The 23,523-nt window shown below is 37.3% G+C and overlaps 2 protein-coding genes across 6 annotated transcripts in view; both read right to left on the bottom strand.

Moving 5' to 3' along the window:
- The window catches only part of LOC113050678 (ubiquitin carboxyl-terminal hydrolase 43), an 83,705-nt gene extending 75,869 nt beyond the window's left edge, over positions 1 to 7,836 (bottom strand). For both annotated transcript variants that reach the window (XM_026213893.1, XM_026213894.1), the window contains exons 1-2: positions 7,243 to 7,836; positions 1,987 to 2,136 (exon numbers count right to left, since the gene is read on the bottom strand). In XM_026213893.1, coding sequence (XP_026069678.1) covers positions 1,987 to 2,136; positions 7,243 to 7,836 — 744 coding nt within the window. The remainder of the gene's footprint in view (positions 1 to 1,986; positions 2,137 to 7,242) is intronic.
- A 658-nt stretch (positions 7,837 to 8,494) lies between these two features.
- On the bottom strand, positions 8,495 to 21,814 carry LOC113050677 (TBC1 domain family member 24-like). 4 transcript variants are annotated; one of them, XM_026213889.1, is made up of 13 exons: positions 21,359 to 21,813; positions 18,919 to 19,945; positions 18,627 to 18,779; positions 18,021 to 18,084; positions 17,819 to 17,914; positions 17,496 to 17,688; positions 17,107 to 17,228; positions 13,782 to 13,916; positions 13,456 to 13,583; positions 12,222 to 12,294; positions 11,481 to 11,985; positions 9,649 to 9,803; positions 8,495 to 9,545 (listed from the first exon to the last, which is right to left on the bottom strand). In XM_026213889.1, the coding sequence occupies exons 1-8, from the start codon at positions 21,699 to 21,701 to the stop codon at positions 13,893 to 13,895; spliced, it is 2,022 nt and encodes a 673-aa protein (XP_026069674.1). In that variant the 5' UTR covers positions 21,702 to 21,813; the 3' UTR covers positions 8,495 to 9,545; positions 9,649 to 9,803; positions 11,481 to 11,985; positions 12,222 to 12,294; positions 13,456 to 13,583; positions 13,782 to 13,892. The 4 variants fall into 4 exon arrangements, with proteins under 4 accessions (XP_026069674.1, XP_026069673.1, XP_026069675.1 ...); XM_026213888.1 differs by lacking the exons at positions 8,495 to 9,545; positions 9,649 to 9,803; positions 11,481 to 11,985; ... (1 more) ...; positions 13,456 to 13,583; positions 13,782 to 13,916 and having other exon boundaries at positions 16,803 to 17,228; XM_026213892.1 differs by lacking the exons at positions 8,495 to 9,545; positions 9,649 to 9,803; positions 11,481 to 11,985; ... (1 more) ...; positions 13,456 to 13,583; positions 13,782 to 13,916 and having other exon boundaries at positions 17,169 to 17,228; positions 17,570 to 17,688; positions 21,359 to 21,814.
- Between the last annotated feature and the right edge of the window lie 1,709 nt (positions 21,815 to 23,523).

Here is a 23,523-nt window from a genome sequence, read left to right as displayed (position 1 = left end):
AGTTATTTTATTTAATCTGTGTTTGTTTAATGGTTAATCTTTTTTTTTATTGTCTGCATCGTCTGCACTCGAGCATTTCAGTGCTCCACAACAGCTGCAATCAGATAATTCTAATTCGTAAATTAAGCGTTTGGTGCGATTTGCGATCCGATTGAAAAGTTCATTTTGAAAAGACTCAGTTCGTTCATGATGAATCAGACATCGCTTCTGCGTGTCGGAGCATGTGATATATTATAGGGAGTAACGATATGTTGTATGAAATGTAGTGAAGTTAAAAGTACAATCTTATGCTTTGGAATGTAGTGAAGTAAAAGTAAAAGTTACTCAAAAAAAAAACTACTCCAGTAAAGTACAGATACTTATGTTATACAGAAAAATGTTCTTAAGTACAGTAACGAAGTAAAGCTATGGTGGGCAAGTAAAGTAACCATGTTGCGGCTGAACACCAGTAACACATGCTCCCTTCAACTACATCAGTTGGCAAAAAGGCCGATAGTCCAACTGCTGTCAGGCCATGGCCCCTTCCTACTTGGAGGGACCTCCTGTATCAGACTTGCTCACTTTTCAGTGCTCAGTGAGGGACGTTTTATGCTTTCTCCAAGATCTTCTAGATAGGCAAAAGGCTTAGTCCATTATAAAGAAGTATTTAGCAGCTATTTCATGTTGTCATGTAGGTTTTGGCGAAAAATCAGCAGGCCAGCACATTTTAATAAGTCATTTTATGAAAGGGGTATGCCATAAACCGTCAGTGTCCAGACAGACGGTTCCTTTATGGGATTTATCCATCATCCTAGAAGCCCTTTCACACCAACCTTTTGAAACTTTAGAAGGAAGTGGGCTTAACTATCTCTCTCTTAAAGCGGTGCTGCTCATAGCTTTAGTAACAGCCAAGCATGTGAGTGACTTACAAGCTTTGTCTTATAACCCGTCTTGTTTGCAGTTTGTTTGAGGGCTCATTAAGGTTTACTTTCACCCTAACCCTGCTTTTTTGCCTAAAGTAGTTGACTCAGCGCATTGATGCCCATCTACTCAAACTTCTCCAGGGGAGCAGAAGGCTCATGGACTTTCAGGACTGTCCAGCTTTTTGGGTCTTGGGCTATTTCTCAAAAAGAGAAGCTTTTTTCTCTCCTCAACAGCTGTGTCATTGGATCATAGAGGATATAGATTTAGCTTATGTTTGAAAGGGTCTTTAACCGCCTAAGGTCTTGAGAGCCCACTCCACAAAGGGTATGGCTACATAGTGGGCCTTACTCAGGGGAGTTTCTGTTCAAGATGTTTGTTCAGCAGCAAGTTGGACTACACCACATATATGTTTGTACATACCTATAGACTGGACTTGTCTGTGCCATCCTTAGCACATGCAGTGCTGTGAGCCAGTAGGGCTGTGCCCAATTTAATTGTTATTGGTGATATGAGTAAAAACCAGGAGTGTTCTGGTCACAGACATGGTTTCATAAGAGCTTCTTATAACCAGTATCAGTTTCAATTGATACAATGAGTTTGCAGAATTTATTCTTGACGGGTAAGCTAATCAAATGTAATCTAGTCATTACATTTGTGTTGACTCTGGAGTTAAGCTTTTTGTCTGCAACCATTATTCAATGTCTACAGCGACTTATTTGGCACACTTAATTCTATGTAACCTGTACATCGCATTCACTGCTTCTAACTCTATAGCGACACCAAGTCTGTAGCTTTGCATGAGCATTGCAATTATTTCGCACTTAGAATTTAATTAAATGGCTTTCCCAACTCCTCTCCAGTGGCAACATGAAATAATATATTGTTGATTTGAAATAAATAATTGTTGATCTCAGGGGAAATAGTAGGTCATCCAGGTACTTTTGGTCTATTGTTTCTAATTACTGTGAAGTTAGACATTAAGACACTCTTTTGCCTTACTGTTTTCCCACATACTATACTGTAAGGCTGTTAGACTTTTTGAATACATTTTAAGAGTGTGAAGAAGGACTGAAGCTGTGTTACCTGGCTAGACGATTTGGTTTTGCTGCTATGGTTGTTGTTTGTGGAGAGGCTGGCATCCTCATGCACATGGTCCAGGAGCCACAGAAGGAACTCCAAAGCATCGTGTTGAGCATTCCCCTTGAACTGAGAGCCATACTTGGACACAACACTCTAGGGAAGGAGCGGGACATGGTGTCAGACAGATGTTGATCTGGATACAGTTTTAAAACAACTCACATGAAAACTGCAATCATAAAAATATAGTTTATTCTCCTCACATTACCAGATTACCACAGCTGTTCTGATACACTGCCATAACACACTCCTGAAACACTACTCAACCAATAAGAATCAAGCAGTGGCGGATTAGCCATCTGGAGCACCGAGAGTTTTCCCAGTGGGCCACTGTACATTGTGTAAATATAAAGAATGAATGATAGTAAATGTACATAGCATATATCCTTCCATCGGCCCAGACGAATGACCCATGTGACCCACTTGAGTCAAACACTACATCGGAGTCATCGAAAGTGGACAAAGCTCAAAACCTTTCACAATGTGTTTACACCTGTATTTAGTGTCATCCACTTGCAATCATAAACATCTTTTACCAGGTGTCAACAGAGCCTCATAGTCACAAAACATTTATTATAATATATATAACTATATATTCCTATTAATATATTTTGGTTTTAAAGGGCTCTTAACTCTTGAATTAATAGTATATCACCAATATTCTGAAAACATACAGGTGAGGTATTATTTAGTTTGATTATTCAGTTTGATTACAGGTCCTGTTTTATTTTAAGTTTAAAAACAAAAACCTTCTCAGCTGTTTATGACTCCATAAATTAACTTGAAGAGAACTTTTCCACCTTAAAAGGTCACAGTTTTAACTTGATTTGTAGTCAATTAATTCAGGCCTAAAAACTAACATTTATAAAATATCTTGTGTGACTTTGAACAAAGACAGACAACAAGAATCGTTTGAATGAAAAGAATTCAGAGTACATTAGCATAATGCCATAATCAGATCATAATAATCTCCTTATCTGCTAATCATATTGGGATTGATCTGGGATAGAAGTGGATTTTGGGAATCACAAAGCTTCAATAAGACCAGAAATATATGGGTTGCTCAGTAATTAACATTCTGCACTGCTACTCTAATAGCACCTCAATTTGCAAATTTCTTCTCTTAAGAAACACACACAAAAGAAATATTTATCTGTCCTTTTATATGGTTTCAGTATTACATTAACCAGTTCAAAATTATTTACAAAATGAACAACATTTATCATTGTTATGATGCTTACTCAACTGTATCAAAAGAATAGTGCCCCCAAAAAGAATATTCGGTCTTAATTTATTCACCCTCATGTCAATCTTTAAATATGGTTGCTCTTTTTTTGTAGTGCAATTATAATTCATGGAAATCACCATAAAAGTGGTTCACGCAACTTATTCTAAGTCTTCCAAAGCCATACAAAACATATTTGTGTTAGAAATCAGCTGTAATTGAGAGAAGTACAGTGTTCTCCAATTCGTGAACAAGTCATGCTTACAATATGAATCATTTCAGTGAAGTTATAACTGGTCTGAATGATTCATTAACAAATCTGCCCGTTCTGGTTCTCAACTCAATGATTTAAAAGAGAAAAAAAATGAACATTTTTGTCATTATTTACTCACCCCTATGTTGTTCCAGACCTGTATGAATCTATTTCCTCTACAGAACACAAAATATAATATTCTGAAGAATGTTGTTAGCCAAACAGTTTTGGTTCCTATTGACTACCACTGTATGGACAACAAAATCAAAAACACTGAGACATTTCTCAGAACATCCACAGAAGAAGGTCACATAATCATGTAAGTTGGGAATGACATCAGAGTGAGTAAAAGACAACAGCATTTTTATTTTGGGGTGTCCTTTTTCTTTAAGGTTCACAGTGTTTCATACTGGATGTTATTTCAGTCTCAACAGCTCACCTGCAGAACAGGTAGGTACTGTTTATCAATTCAAATGATGTCTGCATGAGTAAAACAAGTCCAAAGTTCCAGAGATGTCCTCTTACAGCAGCTTTGTGACATTTACACCTATTAATGATTGTTTGACCAGGACTGCAGGCTGTAAACTGATAATTCTACTGAGCTGAAATGCAAACAACAACAGGAACATCAGGCTGTATTTTATTTTACATGTATAAACAGCCACTGTAGGTTAACAGGTACACCCTGTAGGTAAGAGACGTACCCTGGGGGATAAGGATATTTAGAAAACTGAGTTCAGTTGAAACTCATCTCTTAACAGATTTCAATTCAACCAAGTTAGACTTTCTTCCTCATAACTAGTCGCAAGCAAGTGATGGATCAACATTTAACCCTTTCATACTGCAACAGACTGTTTGAATATCATATAAGTCGCTAAACATAACGGCACAGAGACTTGTAAATTGTAAGGTCCAAAGGTCAAACAGCGGCTAATATAATTTGTGTGAGGTTTAGTTTAGGCATAAATGATTGGTCTCCATTCACTTCCTTCTGAGGACAAACCTCTCCCTTCTCTTACACAAGAATGACAAACAAGTCTAGCAGGTTAATAAGACCTGTCTTAGTTCCATTGCCAATTCACTAAGCAACATGATGAATGAAGGCATTACATAACCTCCGGTTCAGCACTGCTAGCAGAGTTTCTCTCCTATTCTTAGGCTTACCAGACAGGAATGTGCCTTTACTACATTCTTCTTTTCATTTTAGATTCGACTAGCTTTTTCCATTTAGACCAGAGGTGTCAAAGGCATAGCCAGTGGGCTGAATAGGGCTCACAGGGGAATCCAATCTGAGCTGTGGGATGATTTGAGGGTAAAAATAAAAAGTTAAAACATGGTGAAAAGCAAGGAAAAATATGTTGTCCATATAGTTTCTTAGTTTGAAATATTCAACGTTTTAAATTTTACTTACAGTACATCAGGACACATTAACTTTTTGTCTTAATTTGTCATTCATTCAATAACCCCCATCACTGTCCCAGAGTCATTTCATTTTTCCCACTTAGTTTTTCCAATTTGTTGCTAAAAGCAATAAGGTAGACATATTAAAGCTCTATTTTGAGCATAATTAATACTACAAAGGTATTTTTAATACTAAAAAGTAAGTTGCAAATTTGTAATGTAGGCTCTATATTTAATATACGTTTCAATTTGGTTTATTTTTCATAAAGCATAAAGCTAATTTTGCACTTTGTTTTTTTTTTTTTATCTGCAAGAGATCAAGAGATTAATGTTTTCAACAAAAACATTTTTTAGAAAATAATAAGCATGAAGGTCCAGTCATAAACTTCCAGTTGTGCGAAATCATCTCGTACAAAAACATATGAATGAGACAAATTCATACTAATTAGCCATCCATTCCCCAAAATGTCAAATAGTTACAAATTGCCATGGGAGGGTGTTGAGATGGCAAACAGGAAGGAAGGAAAATCAGAGAGCAGGAAAACAGAAAAACAGATAAAAGTCAAGTCTGTCTTGTTTCTCCATATGGAGGACAGCCACTCATTTCTGCTGATCTCCAAACACTGTATTATTCAATTCCCCCCTGACCCTCAGCGACTAAATATCCACTGTGGCCTCTAGATTCATGTCTTTACTGTATTCAATACCAGACCCTGTAAGCAAGACAAGCACTGCATTTGATGAATTATTATTAATACAACTATTAATATTGTTATATCATAATGCAATCTGTTTCTATATGCAAATGCTATTAATTATGACAGAGGAACTCAAATTATATAGGTTATAATATATATTCAGATTGAAAAAGGTGTTGTTGAGAAGTTAAGAGGAATGCATGGAAATGGGAGAGTTATCAGACACCTGTACACACACACACACACACACAAGTGGGGACATCCCATAGGCGTAATGGTTTTTATACTGTACAAACTGTATATTCTATGGCCCTTCACCAACCTTACATCTAACCCTAACCCTCACAGGAAACTTTGTGCATTTTTACTTTCTCAAAAAAGAAAAAAACTCATTCGGTATGATTTATAAGCATTTTGAAAAATGGGGACATGGGTTATGTCCTCATAAGTCACCCTCTATTTGTAATACCTGTGTCATACCCATGTTATTATACAGAGTTGTGTCCTGATATGTCACAAAAACAAGAGCGCACACACACCCAAACAAAGACAGACTTTTCAGTTTGTCATTAAATACACTGAAGAAATGTTCACAGATTCTGAAATAATGTTACACACTAATTGCTTCAGAAGTACATATACAGTGAAATTCTGGGAGAGGCATGATTTTAAGAGTTTTTTTATGCATTTGATACTGTAAGCTAATGAGGTCTATAGACCATTGAAACTGTCCTCAGTGCACAGGGTAGATCTGAATGAATGGGAACACCAGGGGCAAAGTCTGTTAAGAATGTGGACTGATGTCTAGCGCTCCTTCTCTCTCTCTATCTCTCTCTCTCTCTGCACAAGCATTGAGTTACAAGACTGTAGATACAGTTCCTTCAAGGCAAATGCACACAACTAAATAGCTGTGAGCAATCTATGATTGTTGTTAGTGGATTTAAGAATTCTTATACTGTTAATCTGTTTGTTTTAAAATGCATAATGTTTAAAAGTAGCATTGTCAGTATGCAACATGAAAATCTGTTTGCATTATTGTGAAAATAAATAAATAAACACAAACAAATGAGCCTACCCTTTTTCTAACACAACTCCTTTTGACAATTAAAAACATTCTGCAATCTTGCAAAACCAGTTGGTCGAGTTGTTGACAGGTGATTCACCTGTCGCCTCCTACTCTAAGCCCCTCCCACTTCCACCAAATAGCCTACTGGACTGTAGACTTTTGAATTAGTGATGAGGAAGTCTAGTTATTTCCGTCACTGTGCTAGCTAGCCAGTGAACACACAGTGTGAACTGGACAAGACCGAACGCGTCATAGGTTCAATAATCCCGATTCGGGAACAATCCAGTTCAATCAATGAACGGATCGTTTTTAGACAGCTTGAACCGGATTCATAAGACCCGAGTCAAAATAGCTAATTTAACTCGGATCGTTTTACATACTCGTTTATCTGATTCTCTAAATCTTTCTGTCAAATCTACCTGTTGATTATAGCTTCAGTTTAAGTCAAATAAAACGGTTCTAATCTATACTGAAAAAAAGCAAATGTTGTTTCAAAGAGGTTAGGCTATCTACACTTGCTTAAATTCGTGTTATGTAAACTGATCAAATCGAAACTCACCTTGAATTCCACCGACAGCTGAGGCGTGTAATCGAGAGTCCATAGCGCCCTGACCAGCGATGCCAGCTTCTCCGTCACCTCCCCTCTGACCTCCTCATTCTTCATCATCCCGTTGATCCTCAGCTCATTTAATTCACATTTATACTGCTCCAGACCCAAATACTCGGCCAGAAGTTCCGTGTTACTCAAGCACTGCACCACGGCGTTCATGAAACAGGTGTTTCCATGATTCTTCAGACCCTGAACTCCCGGGGTTTTCTCGCCGTAGCACCAGGACAGTCTTTCTTTGACGGATCCATAAGAAGATGAGGGCGCTGCGGTCTTCCTCGCCGAGTTCTCCTTGTGAGTTCCAGAGTTGTGGGCGCTCAGAGTGGCTCCAAATCCACCATCATCATCCTCCACAACCGCGTCCGGCTGGTCCGCGTCCCCCAAGTTTGCCAAAGTGCCCAAAGTTTTGACAATCCTGCTCATAAAATTTCCAAGTGATTTTAACGATTTCCTTCTGAACAGCTTTCGGGACCTGTGCGTCTTATTCTTGCACTTGGCCGACTTGGCTTTGATTGTTTGTTTCCTGGTTTCCCTCGGCGTATCCATGTCTAGTCTGTTTTTTCACCCAAACCGATAAGAGAAACAAGTGCACTATGGTGTGAAGACACGGCGCTCCCGCCTGTGCGTCTCGAAAATCTACATCACTAAACCATCACGACGACGGAAAACAGACTGTAAAGGCACCGGTGTCGGCGCCGAGGCTCGTGATGACTAACGCGTCCCCGACATTCCCTATCGCTGATCTCAGCTGCGCTAGTTTCGCTTTATCCATGACGCTCTATACGCTCCTGGAATTACACTAGTCTCAACTCCGCGCCTCAGACAACTCTTGTTCTCCACACCACACCTACACACGTACTCGTGTGTGCATCACAATTACTGGCCGTTTTTCGCCCGCTCCCTCTTTCTCTGGCTTCTGGCTGGAGTATATGCTTCTGAATGGTAGATACACGGCTTTCTACCCTCCCACTATGAATCTTATTAGCCTGGTTTACTTTGAACATGTATTGGGAGAAATGAAGTTTGTCTACACCTGTAGCTATACCTACATTGCGACGCCATGCTCACCAATAATTTCCCTCCAAACACAAACACACATTGCATATTTTATGTATTTAAATATCGCTTTTGCCTCATTATTTTCTAATTAACGTCTTCATTCAGATAAAGCCTTCTTTAAAAGATTTTATAAAGCTATTGGAATATTCCTGGAAACATTTAATCTATATATTATTGACTCTGTTCAGTGACCCTTATGTGACCTAAAGATAACTTCAAATGAATTAAAGACATAAAATATGCCCCCCCCCCCAAAAAAAAAAAATCTAAGTTTCTTATTTTAACACACATTTTCACTACCGTGGGGAGCTAGTGTAAGTGTAGATTACATGATAAATATCCTGAGGTTCTGTACAACTGTGCCATCTACTGTTGTGTGCTGTATTTTTAACTACAGACCCATTATGCGCATATTAAGCAAGGAAGAATGAGACCAGATAAACAACAAAGAGAAAACTCAGCACAAATTTTTACAGACTTAGTTTTACCTGTATAATACCAACACGAGACTCTTCAATATTTCTTGTCTTTTCAGACAACCTGTGCAGGTTTATCCTCTGATAGGTATCTTTTTTCACCACACACCATTTCACACACACAGTTTATGACTACTGAGATCAATTTTGAATGGATAGCCCACTGTCTTTGTTACTGTATGTCTTTAAATCAAAGAAAAACAAGGTCATCGGATTGTCTGCTCTTTGTCATCTGTGGTGTAGGCCAAGATGTCCGAAGATCCTTAGTGTTAGGGGTTAAAATATTCATTATTGAGTTTGTTCCTCTTTGGTGAGAGGAAATATGGGACAGGCACATCCAGATGCTGGGTTCACACACCGTTCTGTACTTCTCCAAACCTCCACCGCCAGCTCTCTGGAGATTCTCAGGTGATCTACAGTATTAGCTGACAGTGCAGTTGACAAAAAGTCCTCAGAAACTGGGGCTCTAGGCTGATTTATTTCAATGAAATGACTGGAATTGGACTGTTTGATGGTACCTTTAATTCTTGCAAGAATTCAGAACTTAATGTTCAATATAATTATTTGCAAGAAAAAGAAATGAAAGGTAACCATGTGTCTTGGGATTTTCCTGTCGTTTGGAATATTATATTTTAAAATATACTAAATAAATCCAAAGGGCCATACACTGTAAATGTATTTTCACAGACATTGTAACATCAATTTTGTGGCTTCTTAAACCTAAAAAAAGGACAAATGTAAATGTATTTATTTAAAAAAAAATGTATATCTGAACTGCATTATCACTGATTAGGGTTCTTATAAGGTTTGTAGGTATCTTCACCGTAGGATAGCTCCATCGGCAATGGTGCTGAAAATACGTATATCTGCTGTTGTGACAATTCCTCTCATTTGTGATGCTTCCACTGTGCCCGATGCCAACATGGGTCACTTCTCCATCAGAATAGTCCCAGAGCTTCGGTAACTTGTCATCTCCACCTGAAAGAGAGATTTGATGTTTAGCATTATAAATGCAGAAAGGGACATGAATTAGCACTAAAAGCAGAAATGTTGGATTAGCACCTCATCAGCTGTGAAACTCTAAATAAAAAATAACTGCTGGAATCAGTTTTAATTCTGGAAGTGTTTATTTAGACCTGGTGAGCAGACATTTATCCAACTATTTCACGAATTATACTTTTCGGCACTGTTATAAACACTTCTATTTGTTTATCGTGCCACCTGTTGTTTCTGTTACATCCACCATATGACAGAATGACGACTTTGTGAATTAACTCTATGTGAAGATTACTGAAGGTACCTGTCAGTCACAAAATATTTTCCATCCTCAGAAATGTGCATGCCATTTATAGCTCCAGACAAGGACCATCACAAACCACCGAGTAGCCAATCTGTTCAACAGTAAAGATTGCATTTCAAAAGTCCTATTCTGGTCTAAGAAGGATGCCAATTCTGATAAGACGGCAACACTTAGAATGATGAAAAATAAGACGATGTAATTCATGCACTCAGGTCATTACATCAAAGAACTGATGTAATCACAACAGAAATATCAAGATGCAATTTTTTATAGTGCAACAGAAGAAAAAACAAATGGCTCTAAGCCTTCAGTAGTTTTTGCTCTTGGGTTGTGGCATCTGAACCTGTGTACAACAGATATTACATAAATCTAATTCCTGGTGACCACTAATTGCATTTCAGCAGTAATTGAGATGTTCACTGTTGTGACATGGATTTCCCTTTTTTGATAATTGGATTATTCATTAAAAAAAGGAAAGAAAAAAAAACAAAGAAATTATTTTTATTCATTAAAGTCAGAATGTATCAAACCTCATACTTATGATACTGTGCTGAAAACAAAGAAAAAAAGAAAAGAAAAAAAGAGTAATGATTTACTGTATGACAGAGTAAATCTAATAAGTTTTGAGCACTGTTAGAACAGCAGACAGAGCAGGTCTGGAACGCCTCATTGAGATGGAATTTTCCCAGCAGGCTTTGCGCCAGCACTGGGTATCCGGCATGACCCCAGCATTGTGTCCTTTCAAGTACTGTACCTACGGTGCTGGATTTAGCTGCTTTTCCTGGACAACAATGGACTCACATTTGTGTTTATTTTTCTACAGTCTGGAGTATCAATTACTGTTATTAGATGGTACATTTAAACCAAACAGGTTTGTTCATTGTCCAACTGCAGCAATCCTTTAATCAAAATGTTGCACACTGTCCTTTATTAGCATTGTTGAGAATAAATTGTGCTACTTGCCAAAAACATAAGGTCTTGAAATAAAACAAAACAGCTCCATGCTCTAAAATCTTTACTCTTTTCTACAGATAGTAGAATTCTTTCTTCATTCTTTCCTCTTCTTCCTTGTGGTGTTTAGTACACGTATGCTAATAAACTGTGGTCTTTAAATGGGCACCGATGCTGTTCCCTAAGAATAGCAGATGGACTATTTGGCACAAAGTAAAATGAGCAGATTCCACTACATCCACAGACTGAGAGAGTTTTCTGTCAGCTTGTTGTTCTGTACACAGTATCTATCTCTGATTTTTTTTTTCTGTCTACTCTCTCACCTATCTGTCACTCTTTCCTTCTAGCCACATTTCTCTCAAACACATGCCAGTACATCAGTCTAGATCTGTCTAGTCTTGTACCTTTCTGTCAGTGCCACTGGTGATGATCCTCAGGGTGGTAACATACAACAATGAAAAGTGTGTTGGACAACACCATTTGATTCCTCAGAAACCTCGTGGATGGGAAATGAGAAGAACACAGGCAGATCTGGTTAAAGGTTACATCAAACCAAATGTTTTTCACAAAGCAAATCTGCACTTTGCATGTTTGGTTCATGTGAGTGTGGTTGATTTCACTCTTTAACACATGACAAGCTTGGGCACAGTGGAATAACTTGTGGGCAAGACCTTTCACTCAGTATGTCTGCATTAAATATTTATGATTTGATGCTCTTCAAACTTACACCTGGTCCCAGATGATGCAAGCTCCATCAGAGCTGGCCGTCACACACTCCTTGTCATCACTCTTGATTTTAATGCAGGTAACTGTGGCTTTGTGCTCCTTCATGATTTCAATGAGCCGATATGATTTCTGGAATATCTCCCAGACACAATGAGATGTCTAGGCATACATTTATTCTGCATTCTACAAAAAAAAAAAAAAAAAAAAAAAACTGACCCAAAACTTATACAATACAAAACTTTTTTTTTTAAATCTAAAAAAAATAAATACATTTAATCTCAAATCAATATTTCACAACCATATTTTTATCAAGACATATTTGGTAAGTGGGATTATGTACAGTTATGTATACTGTTTATTCTAAACCAGCAGCACAACTCTCAAAAGTGAGTTTTTGATGTGGATCTGATGTGCTGTACCTGTCCTCCGCCCCCTCCACTGACAATCCTCGTGCAGTCATTGTTCGCTCCTATTATAGCAGTCTCTCCCATACTGTGGGCATTATAAATTATAAGAACTAGAAAATTTTAATTCATAGAAAAAAAGGATAATTTAATATTAAGTATAAAGTTATATTATATATATATATATATATATATATATATATATATATATATATATATATATTTAGGATTCAGCATATCATACTGTTAACAGGTGGCAAAGAGCTCTTATATTACTGTGTAGGAGTAAATAAGAGATGAAGGGAGAGGATTTGCACAAATAGATGAAGGGTTTTACTAAGGACTCCAATATAAAGCTTATGTCTCCCTCAAGTGGCAGAAGGAAGGTGCTCACAAAGCACTGAAGTTGTACCACTCACAAAGGGAAGACCACATCCTTTGCAACACTGGTATGGTCACTGATGTCACCCCACCCTCCAACTGAACACTCCTATTACAAATGACTTGTTAACCATTATTAGTCACTGAATGAGAGGAAGGAAGAGAGAAAGAATAAACAACAAAGGAGGAAAACAAAGAGCAAAAGATTAAAAAAAAATAGAAGAAGAGGAAATAAGGGTTGATTCACACTAAATGATTTTGAAATTCCCTCTGGAATTTTAAAAGCCGGATCTTTCTGATGGGCAAATCAAGCTCCCACACACGCAAAGTTCCACTTGAAAAAACACCATGAAAATGTACTGAATTAACATTTGCAGAAAGTGAAAAGCACTTTATTTCAAACACACTACATATATTTGTCGTATATATTTATCTACTTATTTCTGACTGCAAAATACAGTACATGTATTATTTTATATAAATATTTCATAGATTTCACTATTGTGCAAAAGGCATGTTCGATTCTTCACCGAAAATATAAGACAGGTATTTACAGGGCATTATTTATTAGCACTTATTAGTGTGTGTGGAAAATATCAGATTTTCAAACATTGATTCTGCCATTATTGTTATAATCAAGGGAGATTTTTGTATGCACAAAAAGGCCTCCAACAGAGGGTATGGTCTACTGTATATGTTTCAGCTTCGCAGCTTTTATTGTATTTACTGTATTGTAATGCAAACTTGAGCATATAAGAGACTTCGTATTTATTATTGTGAGATTAAGTGTGAATCATTATACTATGGAACTTTGAGATCAAAAATGAAATGTTTCTTGCATAAGATATTGCCATAAAATTGGACTTACTTCCCAGCAGAGACAAGGTTTTCATCATTCAGGTTGGTGTATTTGATGGCGAGGCAGTGGCAAGCACTCTGTTCTGAAGCAGGACTGCCACATATAGCTTCCTCACTCTCAGTGTTCACACTACGGTACTAAAACCACAAAGCGAACATATAGGAAAATAATTTATATTGAAGAGTTCGATTTAAAAATAAAATATAAATATAAAAATATATTATATAAATATAGATATTGTTAAATATAGTCATTGTTTAGGCTAGAGGTAAGACATATCAAAATATGGGAAATATCGGAAATGTCAGTTCAGTATCACAGCAGTAGAACTTTACCTGACATCATCCTGTCATTTCAAAGAGACCAGATACTTATCATTTGGGGAGAAGCTGAGATTTTCAACCCAAGTTTTATGTAGCACAAAATGTTCATAAATCTCCTTCTTCTTAGTCCCAGATAATAACATCAGCCTGTAGTGAGAAATGGATGTCTCATAAGGGAGCACTGTATTCCAGTAATAATAAAGCACGTGGTGATATTAATCTATGTGTCAGTAGCGTTGTTTACTTTATTGCACCAGCTCACCTTGAATGTGACCTCTCCTGATGCAATAGTGCCCACTTTTGGACACAGAAATGCCAGAGACATTGTTTGTGGGGCCATAGAGGAAAGTTTGTTTCCCACTTCTCACATTCTTGATAATAACAGTGCACCCAAGAGGATAAATCTGATTTTTCTTTTTTGTCTGGGTGCACTTTGAGTCCAGAAAACATTGTATAAACAATGTAACATCATATGCTGTGGTACTATTGAATTACATCCATATTAGCAAATACCATGAGTACCGTATTGATTTTATAGAGCAAACAAACAAATTCGGTGAGGTTCACAGTTTACCTTACTATTAAAACCAATGAAAGCCTCTTATGCGAGTTGAGGGACTTCTTGCGGGTCTTCTGCCATTTTTTATACCACTTTCTACTCAGAGTTAAAATGAGAAGAAAAGGCTTTTGGCTTCTGGAGCCAAACATACTTTTTCAAGCAACAGAAGCTGTGTTTTTGGATTTGTTTCTTAGTAGCGTAGGAGAGTTCATTTCACTGAATCGATTCATTTGAACGGTTTAGCGATTTGGTCCTGTCCGATCTGATGAGTTGTTTAAATAAACTGTTATAAAAAGTCTTCCCAGGATATTTTTGTTGTTATACAGGCTAAAGCAATTCTTATCTAGTGCACTGTTTTTGAAGGCACTGCCTATTTTTACTCTGAAGTAAATGTACTTTTCAAGTATCTGTAGTTTTTCTTTAAAAAACTATAATTGCCAACATTCAAAAGCAGAGTATACTTTTTACTGCACTACGCTTAATATTAAATACAATTTAATACTTAATTACATTAGAAATCTCGTACTTTCTTACTTTTACTCAAGTAAAAGTAATTTAAAAATGTGCTTGAGTACAAGAAAGGAACCTACTACATAGTTCACCCAAAAATCTAAATTATATCATTAACTCACCCTCATGTCGTTCCAAACCCGTGAGATCACAGTTTATCTTCAGAACACAGTTTAAGATATTTTAGATTTATTCCGAGAGCTCTCAGTCCCTCCATTGAAGCTGTGTATACTGTCCATGTCCAGAAAGGTAAGAAAAACATCATCAAAGCTAGTAGTCCATGTGACATCAGAGGGTCAGTTAGAATTTTGGTCCAAAAATAGCAAAAACTACGACTTTATTCAGCATTGTCTTCTCTTCCGTGTATGTTTTGAGAGAAAGTTCAAAACAAAGCAGTTTGTGAAATCTTAATGACTTCATGAGTCAAGAACTGGTTGCATCGGTGTTCGGATCACCAGTAGTTCTTTCGGACAGTTCGATTCAATAAACCGGTTGAAGAAAAGTTCAGTCAGTGTACTGTTTGAGTAAATGAATTACTCCAGGATAATGGTTTGTTTGAACTCAGAGGGAGTGTCAGCCACATTAAAAAAGTTAACAGCTTAAGTCATTTGTGGATTAATTCGTATTAGAGACGCGAACCGTTTAAAACAATTCAGAACATCGAATGATTCGTTCGCCAACCGGATATCACAAACAGCTTTGTTTTGAACTCTCTCTCACAACAGACACAGAGGAGAAGACAATGCTGAATAAAGTCGTAGTTTTTGCTATTTTTGGACCATAATGTATTTTCGATGTTTCAAAAAAATCTAACTGACCCTGTGATGTCACATGGACTACTTTGATGATGTTTTTCTCATCTTTCTGAACATGGACAGTATAGACGGTAGAAATAGTGATATAAAAACACCCGTGCCTCGTTTTGATATTTAAACATATAAATAGAAGGAATTATTGATAGTAGTAGTAAACGTGCATGACTTAATGTTACTCATGTTTATTCAGCGAAGCCTTCTTGAAAATCGATCAGTTTTAAAATTAGGGCGAGTCTCCACAAATAAATAAATGTATGGGAAACACATCCCACAGTGCAACCACCTGAGCCCAACTTCAGTCTACTCATCACCTTAACTTGACCAATATGCACAACAATCTGGCTATAATTCCTTGCGCTCAAAGTTTGGCGTATCTTGCCTGGAATGCTACAAAGTCATTAGTTGTGGTATGAAATAGTGATTACGAGCTCAAAAACCAGCCTGGAACGCAGCATCAGAACTATGGCGACTGACTGGGATGAGGAAGAGGTGGCAAGAGCCAACATGTATGATGGCCCACAGCCATGTAATTTCAAACATGCCAGACGTGAGAGGGCAAATGAGGAATTGCCAAGAACTGATGTCCGCCCAAGCTAATTAAATGCATGGTCCGAGGAGAATGAGTGGAGAGTTGGTGAAGTGTCCTGGTGAGATGCTATCATTTAGCATCGCAGCAATGAGCACTGGAGCTAGTCTAAGAGCAGAAGTGCACAATAACGACACATATATTTTTTACTGTCTGTAATAGCACCATTTTCTTTATATCTAATGGCAGAGATCATGACGTTAGTTCAGATAAGTACCGGTAACCTTTGTCATAGTGTCGTAGAACTGGTAAACTTTGTCTTTGTCATCTAGAAATAGAAGGCATCATGCTATACAGTATATGAGCGTTTTGAGCGTTTATCTCTTCCTCTGGTGAAAAATGTTGTTGCAAACGTAGCCGTGTGTCTGTCTCTGTGTTTGGCAGGTGCTTTGTGTGGGTGCTGTCCCATGGAAACTGCGTTGAAATATTTACACATTGCTTTAGATGTACACTTAATTTACCACCGCCCTGATTTAATTTCTCCCGCATTTCTCTGGTGTAAAAGTTCTCTATTTTCATGTTGTTTAATAATATTCAATAAACTGCTGTTTGAATACTTCCTTTACAATCTTTATTTATTCCAGAAATACAGTCAACAATAGGAGTACAAACATTAAAATAATCTAATCACATAAGTCTACAGCTACACTAAATCTACAGGTTTTTCTTCTGTTCATAATGCAGTAGCACAACAATGTAGTCCTACAGCAGTCAAAAAACTGCTTTAATGTCCTTAGCTTTGGCTCGAGGCTTAATGATATTTGGCAGTGTGACCCTCGACATATGTGGACAGTGAACACATTTCCTCCACAGTCTTCACTGTGAAAGAAGCGATGGAACAGACAAAGAGTGCTGGATTCCCCACACCTCTAGAGACTGGATCTTGAAGCATCCCCTGCAGAGAGGTGGACTCTCAAACGTATCACAGTGTTCAGAACAGCCAGCTGACAGGTCAGCCTGCAGATGCAGAGCGTGCCCACCATCACCACCTGCAGGACAGAGACCCCAAATGAAGAGCCGTAAGTAAAGGAGTGTAGCCTGTACACAACATTTAGTCTAAATTAAGGAAGAGGCTGTTTTTCCAAGTAATGTTGATACATACTGTAGGCAGCGTTCCAGCACATTTGCAGGTGAAATGTGTGTTCAGGGCATGCAAATATTAGCCTGAGAGGCAGCCATGTTGTTTATAATAACAATAGGGGATAACTGAGCCCTGAATTACATGCTGATTTTTTTCTAAATTAAATACGGCTCACCAATAAAAAGTGTCTCATCATCTCCTGCCATGAATTTGATGTTTGAATCTGTGCAGAATGATGCAAACTTGCACCTTTGATTCTGAGAGACTCCAGTGGGTCTGTCCACATGAGTGCTCATCAGAGAACATTTGTCAGACATCCCAGAGATCTGCAGCACTGTACGCTGATACCGTTCCACTCCTGGTCGAAGCTGAAAATTAGATTCGATTAAATTATTTGTATATTTGTTATGTACCTCAAATAATTTATCGTACAGTATAGCATGCAATTTAAAGCTCAACAAATCAATTGAATCATATGGGAAATGTAGACTTACTCACAGTGAAAACAAAACACTCTCCTGTGCCAAAGAACTTAAATCCCTTTTCATCACAATTCTTCTGAGCCCAGTCAGAGGACAAGAAAGCCCCACAAATCTGTGTTGCCATGAGGCCAAGCATAAGCAAATCAAAATGTAACAAAATCCTGCAATTTCAGTATATTCTGTGAGATTTTGTATAAAAATAATGCATGCATACATACCTCCTCATCTGCAGTTTTCAACAGTAAAACAGTTGGATCTTGCCCCTCAACTCTGGAATAAAACCTAGGAGGGATAAAAAAAGATACTACAGTATACAATTTATATAATACATATACTTTTATTCACTTTTGATATTTCTGAATAGGAAGCACAATATTTTAAACATGTACACTGCTCAAACGTTTGGGGCAAATACTTTTTAAAAAATTATACTTTTACTCAGCAAGGGTGACAGTAAAGACATTTATATTGTTACAAAAATCTATTTCTAATAAATGTTGTCATTTTTATCAAAGAATTCTGAAAAAAGCGTATCATAGTTTACACAAAAATATTAACAGCACATCTGTTTTCAACTGTGATGATAATCAGAACTTTTTCTTGAGCCACAAATCAGCATATTAGAATGATTTCTGAAGGATTTTGTGACACTGAAGACTGGAGTAATGATGCTGAAAATTGTTTATAAGTATAATTGCTATTATCTATATGTATGTTTAACCAAAACAACAATTTTAGCTAATTAACTCATATTTTAAATGACGAGGTTACTGTATATTAGTATTATTCATGTAATTGTGCCTCTGTAGAATTATATAACTTACGAGGAGAGACTTCTGCCATGAACATTTGTAGCGAATAGCTGCACAGGACTGAATAAAGCAAATCGCTCTGGAATCCAGGCCCAGACCACCCTCATCTCTGTTTCAGTCACTACAGAGGAGCTGAAGGCCCGGAAACCCATATCTTGGAATGAGCTTAGGGGGACAAAAAGGATATTTGTTGCAGATTTGTCGATATCAAAAATACAGTTATAACAGGAATTCAGAACATTTTTGTAAAGAACTAATTGTTTATTACAGTGAGCACAAAAAAATGACTTCACAAAACCTTCACCTCTTATTGTGGATGTCCTTATGAATTAGTGCATCCTTGTTGGCATTGAAGAGATAAGTCAGCTCTTTGCGTGTGGGCAACTGTATACTAAAAGCCCTCTGAAATAGAGAGTCAATAGTACTGTGCCGTCCCACATTCTGCACAAAATTCTTCATGTCCTGTCTGAAGTCATCGACATGGGGAACTCGTGAAGACATGGAGACCTTGTAAAGACTGAGTAGAGCAAGAGCTACACAGTATAAAACTTTGTAGCCCTCCATTAGATAGACATCCAGCACTCTGATGGCGTATGCGAAAGGTAGATCTGCGAAGATCCACATGATCCAGTCAGAGTAGAACTCAAATAGGTTCTGGTGAGAGCTGGCTATTAGCTTCCAGATTCCCCTGCAGTATTTATTGGCAAGGTCGCCAAAGATCATGCATGAGGCATGTGAAGTGAGGAAAGTCCGGTCAATATAATGCTTGAAAGGGTCTGTGTAGGACAGCAGGGAACTAATACTGTGGAAACACTGTGCTTCATCCTCACTGAAGTGTAAGAGTAGCGACACCAGAGCGGACAGAATGGGACAGAAGCTGACATCAGGAAAATGGTGGTTTATACAAATGAGAATTCTTTTAACTGCATTCAGACCTGCTTTATTAAGGCAGAATCTGGGAATTTCCCCATTCTCCATAAACTTTGGGAGAGGGTGCGTGCTTGTTTGAAATTCCCCAAAAATCCTCCCAACTAAGCCATGGTAGGTGATCACATCAGCGGAGGTGGATGTGCTCTCGATGCTGTGGATGATGTGCTGGTAAGCCTTGGATCTGAGAGTATGAGGCATGGACCAGAATCCTGTACGGCCCATTGCTTTGAGTTCATAATGATCACTTGAGAGGATCTTCCTATAACAGATGGCTGCTTCTGGGTCGATCTTTTCCCAGTCTACATACTGACTGTATTTCATCCCAGAAGAAGAGCTTATCTCCCAGTTGTCCACCTTAGAAATGGTCATCATAGATACACCCTTTAAACTTTCTTTATTTCCTGTAAATGTGGAAAACAATTAATAAAAATAATGACTGAAGCATGACTTGAATGAAAATAATTATATATAACTTATGTTCCAAACCATAGAGGATGTTAAACCCTGTATTATAAATACATTTGTCACTCTTACACTCTTAAAAGATAAAGGTTCTTTATTGGCATCTGTGGTTCCATGAAGAAACTTTCCTTTGCAAAGGTTCTTTATGGTGGAAAAAAGTTATTAAGATTATTAAAATTTTCTTCACACAAAGAAAAAAATATAATCTTTGTGGAATCAGCTTATCAACTCATATTAGAGATTTGTTGGCCTGTATCAGCTGATATTGGATATTTCAATGTACATTTCTACTAATTTATGCTATTTTTATATTAAACTAAATACAACTTCTACAAGTAATAATAAAAGTGAAGTGAAGTGACGTGTGGCACACACACAGTAGAGAACACACACACCGTGAACACACAGAGCAGCCTTTTTTTTTTGCTGCGGTGCCTGTGGAGCAGTTGGGGGTTCAGTGCCTTGTTTAAGGGTCTCACCTAAGCCATGGTATTAAGGGTGGAAGAGAGCACTGGTCATTCACAACCTCCACCAATAATTCCTGCCAGAACTGTGACTAGAACCCGCAACTTCTGCATTACTGTATGTTACCTATATTACCAATAATAATGATAATACTTGAAATGTAAAGGCCTTTTAACAGTTTAAAAAAAATCATATATTAGGTAATTAAACCACATTTTCAAATGACGAAGTTATATGTAAAAGAGGTGATAACACCTGTGTAGAAATTAAATATAAGGATAGACTTCTGTCATGAATGTACAGAATCGCTTCACAGGATGGAAGAGAGCAAATCTCTCTGGAATTTAGATTACTCAAGATAAATTTAAAAGATAGAAAGAAAGAAAGATAATTATAATAATACACTAATAATTTACTAACACTGTTGTAACGTGATCCTGTACACAGTAGTAGTACGTTTTGATGACTATATTCACTTTAAGTTTATACAAATACATGTTTTATAAGATTAGTTTAATTGGTGGTTTGTCTATTTAATTATTATTCACATATCCATTTAAAATGTGTGTACAACGATTTACAGTAAATGCAGTTAAATTTATCATTACAATTATCTTTCCTTTTAAAAGTCATTTTACAAGGTATGAGCTTATCATTTTCAGCCAGAAAATTATATGCATTAGAGTGCATTTTAAGATTAGGTTAATTAATTGCTGATTATTAAAATCACTATTATTAATTTTAATATTATGAATTATTAATTGTAGCTAAAATTGAGCCCTCAGAAGTGTTGTACAAGCATTTGTGTATTTTTATGATTTTACCAATGCTGTCCAAGTACCTTAAAGGTGACATTTTTAAAAGGTGAAAAGATCTCACTCACGCACCTGGAAGTTCCTCGCTGGCCCATTTGCTTGATTTGCCTTTATGACTTTTGATCAGAAGCTTTCCAGTGACTTTAGTGTTTCTTTTCCCATCGTCGGCCGTTCCTGCATCATCAGTGTCACAAACATAGAATGATCTTGAACGTGGTCTGATGTGACTTCTGTCCTTGTCAGTGTTTCCTGTCGAGTATTTTGTCTCCTCAGAGCTGTAAAGAGATCGGGAACGGGTTCTGCCACAGTTTGCCTGATCTGCATACTGTGAATTATCGCCATCCTCCACGTTCCGGACATTCACATTAGCAGAGCCAAAATGGGCACATGCAATATTTGGAGTAACCTGGAGCATGGCCCCAACTGCTCATTTCAAAGAGACTTACAAAGTTAAGTTCACAGTAGGTTTGTTGTTCTCTTTGTGATGCCCTGAGACAGCTGGGTTTTGTTCAGATGATGTAACTGTCAGGTGACCTGCCCAGGTAGATGTAGTGCAAGTATACACAGTAGGACATTTCAGACGCCCTCTGTTATTTTTTTGCAATCACCTGAGAATATAAGCACTTGAACACTTGTAATAAAAACCAATGATATAACAGGACAACAATTCTATTCAACATCAAACAGCAAATAAAGATATTGTAGTTGTTCTGTGCCATTTATTAAAATGTAAGAAGTTATTGGACAATGCTTAACTATGTAAAAATGTTTAAGGATATATAACTCACTTGCACACACACACACACGCACACACACACACACACACACATATATTTATATATGTTATAAAGGCATTCAACTTCATTTTTTTGTGTCACGTTTATTCTTATTATGGAGCCAAAGGCATAACATCATTGTCACAAGATCAAATGTATGACTAAATATGACTAAAGTATATGGTAATAAAAGCATTAGAAATTCTTTGTCAATCAAGAATCAAAGAGTTCTCAAAGCTGTTATAACACCTCTTAATGAAATTCATTTAACATAAACCCCTCTGTGGTTAGAAACCGAGAAAATCTGTCTTCTTGAAGTGCCACAGAATGTTTATACCAGACACTTTTTAATGCCTGTTTTTCCAGGAAATTCTAAAAGTCAGTTCTGTTTTCAACACACTGTTATTTATTCAGACACATATATGTTTGGATGTGAAACAAAATGGTTAAATGAGGTGCTAAACCTGCTCGTTTTGTTAGAATGTTACATGTCAACACACTGGTTAAGGTTTATCTTATAAACATTGTGCTGCTTTATTTTAGGTGTGACTGCACAGTTAGCTAACTCCACAATAATCAAATGAAGGAAAAAAAAAAAAGATGTCAAGACAGTATGCCTGTCAATATGTTGTCTCCTAGTGGGGTCCTGGCAGGCACAGATTCATTCAGATTTATTTTTTGGGGGGACCCAGCAGGAATGGGTGCTGGCTCATTTGACCTGGCACGACCCATCATTATAAAGCGCACCTTCAATGAATGGACTATTTTATAAACTGTTTTCGTTTGTTGAGAAAATTAAAGGCTTTTAAGTCCGCCTTATACTGCAAAAAATACGGTATTTTTTGTGTTACTCAGCTCCTAGGTCAAATATAAAATCCCAATGTTTGGGTAGTTTTTTTATTACTTAGATTCTACCCAGCGGTTGAGTTTCGCGTAGATTTACTTCTCTTAGAGCAGTTCTAAGCGCCATCGAATTGATGCATTCGTCGGTAAAATACAAGTTTGTATCCATATTATATTACCTATAAATTTTTATCGTGCTGTGTATCGTTCAATTTTATGCAGAGCAACATGGTGCGAGATATCAATCACTTTTAACGAGTGTCGCAGTCTTTTCGCGTGATGGAAAAGTCTGATGCTTTTGCATAAAATAAACTATTTTATTCATAAAGATACAGAATAGAAATTCTTTGGATGTTAAAATATTTCCTCAGAACTGTTGGCAGATGCAGTATATTTCGTCTTTGAGTGAAACGCAGTGGGGCGGTCCCAGCCGTGAGCCGTTCCCCGTCGCGGCCGAACACGATTCCAGCTCGGGCACGAAAACCAATCCATCATAAATTAAATCAACCCATTATGCTGGGTTAAATAGACAACCCAATTTGCAGGATAAAATTAACCTAAGATGGGCTCTTTCCTATATTTTACCCAGCCCTTGGGTTAATAACAACCGCATTGGGG

The sequence above is a fragment of the Carassius auratus genome, chromosome 31 (genome assembly GCF_003368295.1).
Source record: "Carassius auratus strain Wakin chromosome 31, ASM336829v1, whole genome shotgun sequence".
In the NCBI taxonomy this organism is placed as follows: Eukaryota; Metazoa; Chordata; class Actinopteri; order Cypriniformes; family Cyprinidae; genus Carassius; species Carassius auratus.
The sequence above is the reverse complement of the archived record's forward strand: the minus strand, read 5'-3'. Positions and strand labels throughout refer to the sequence as shown.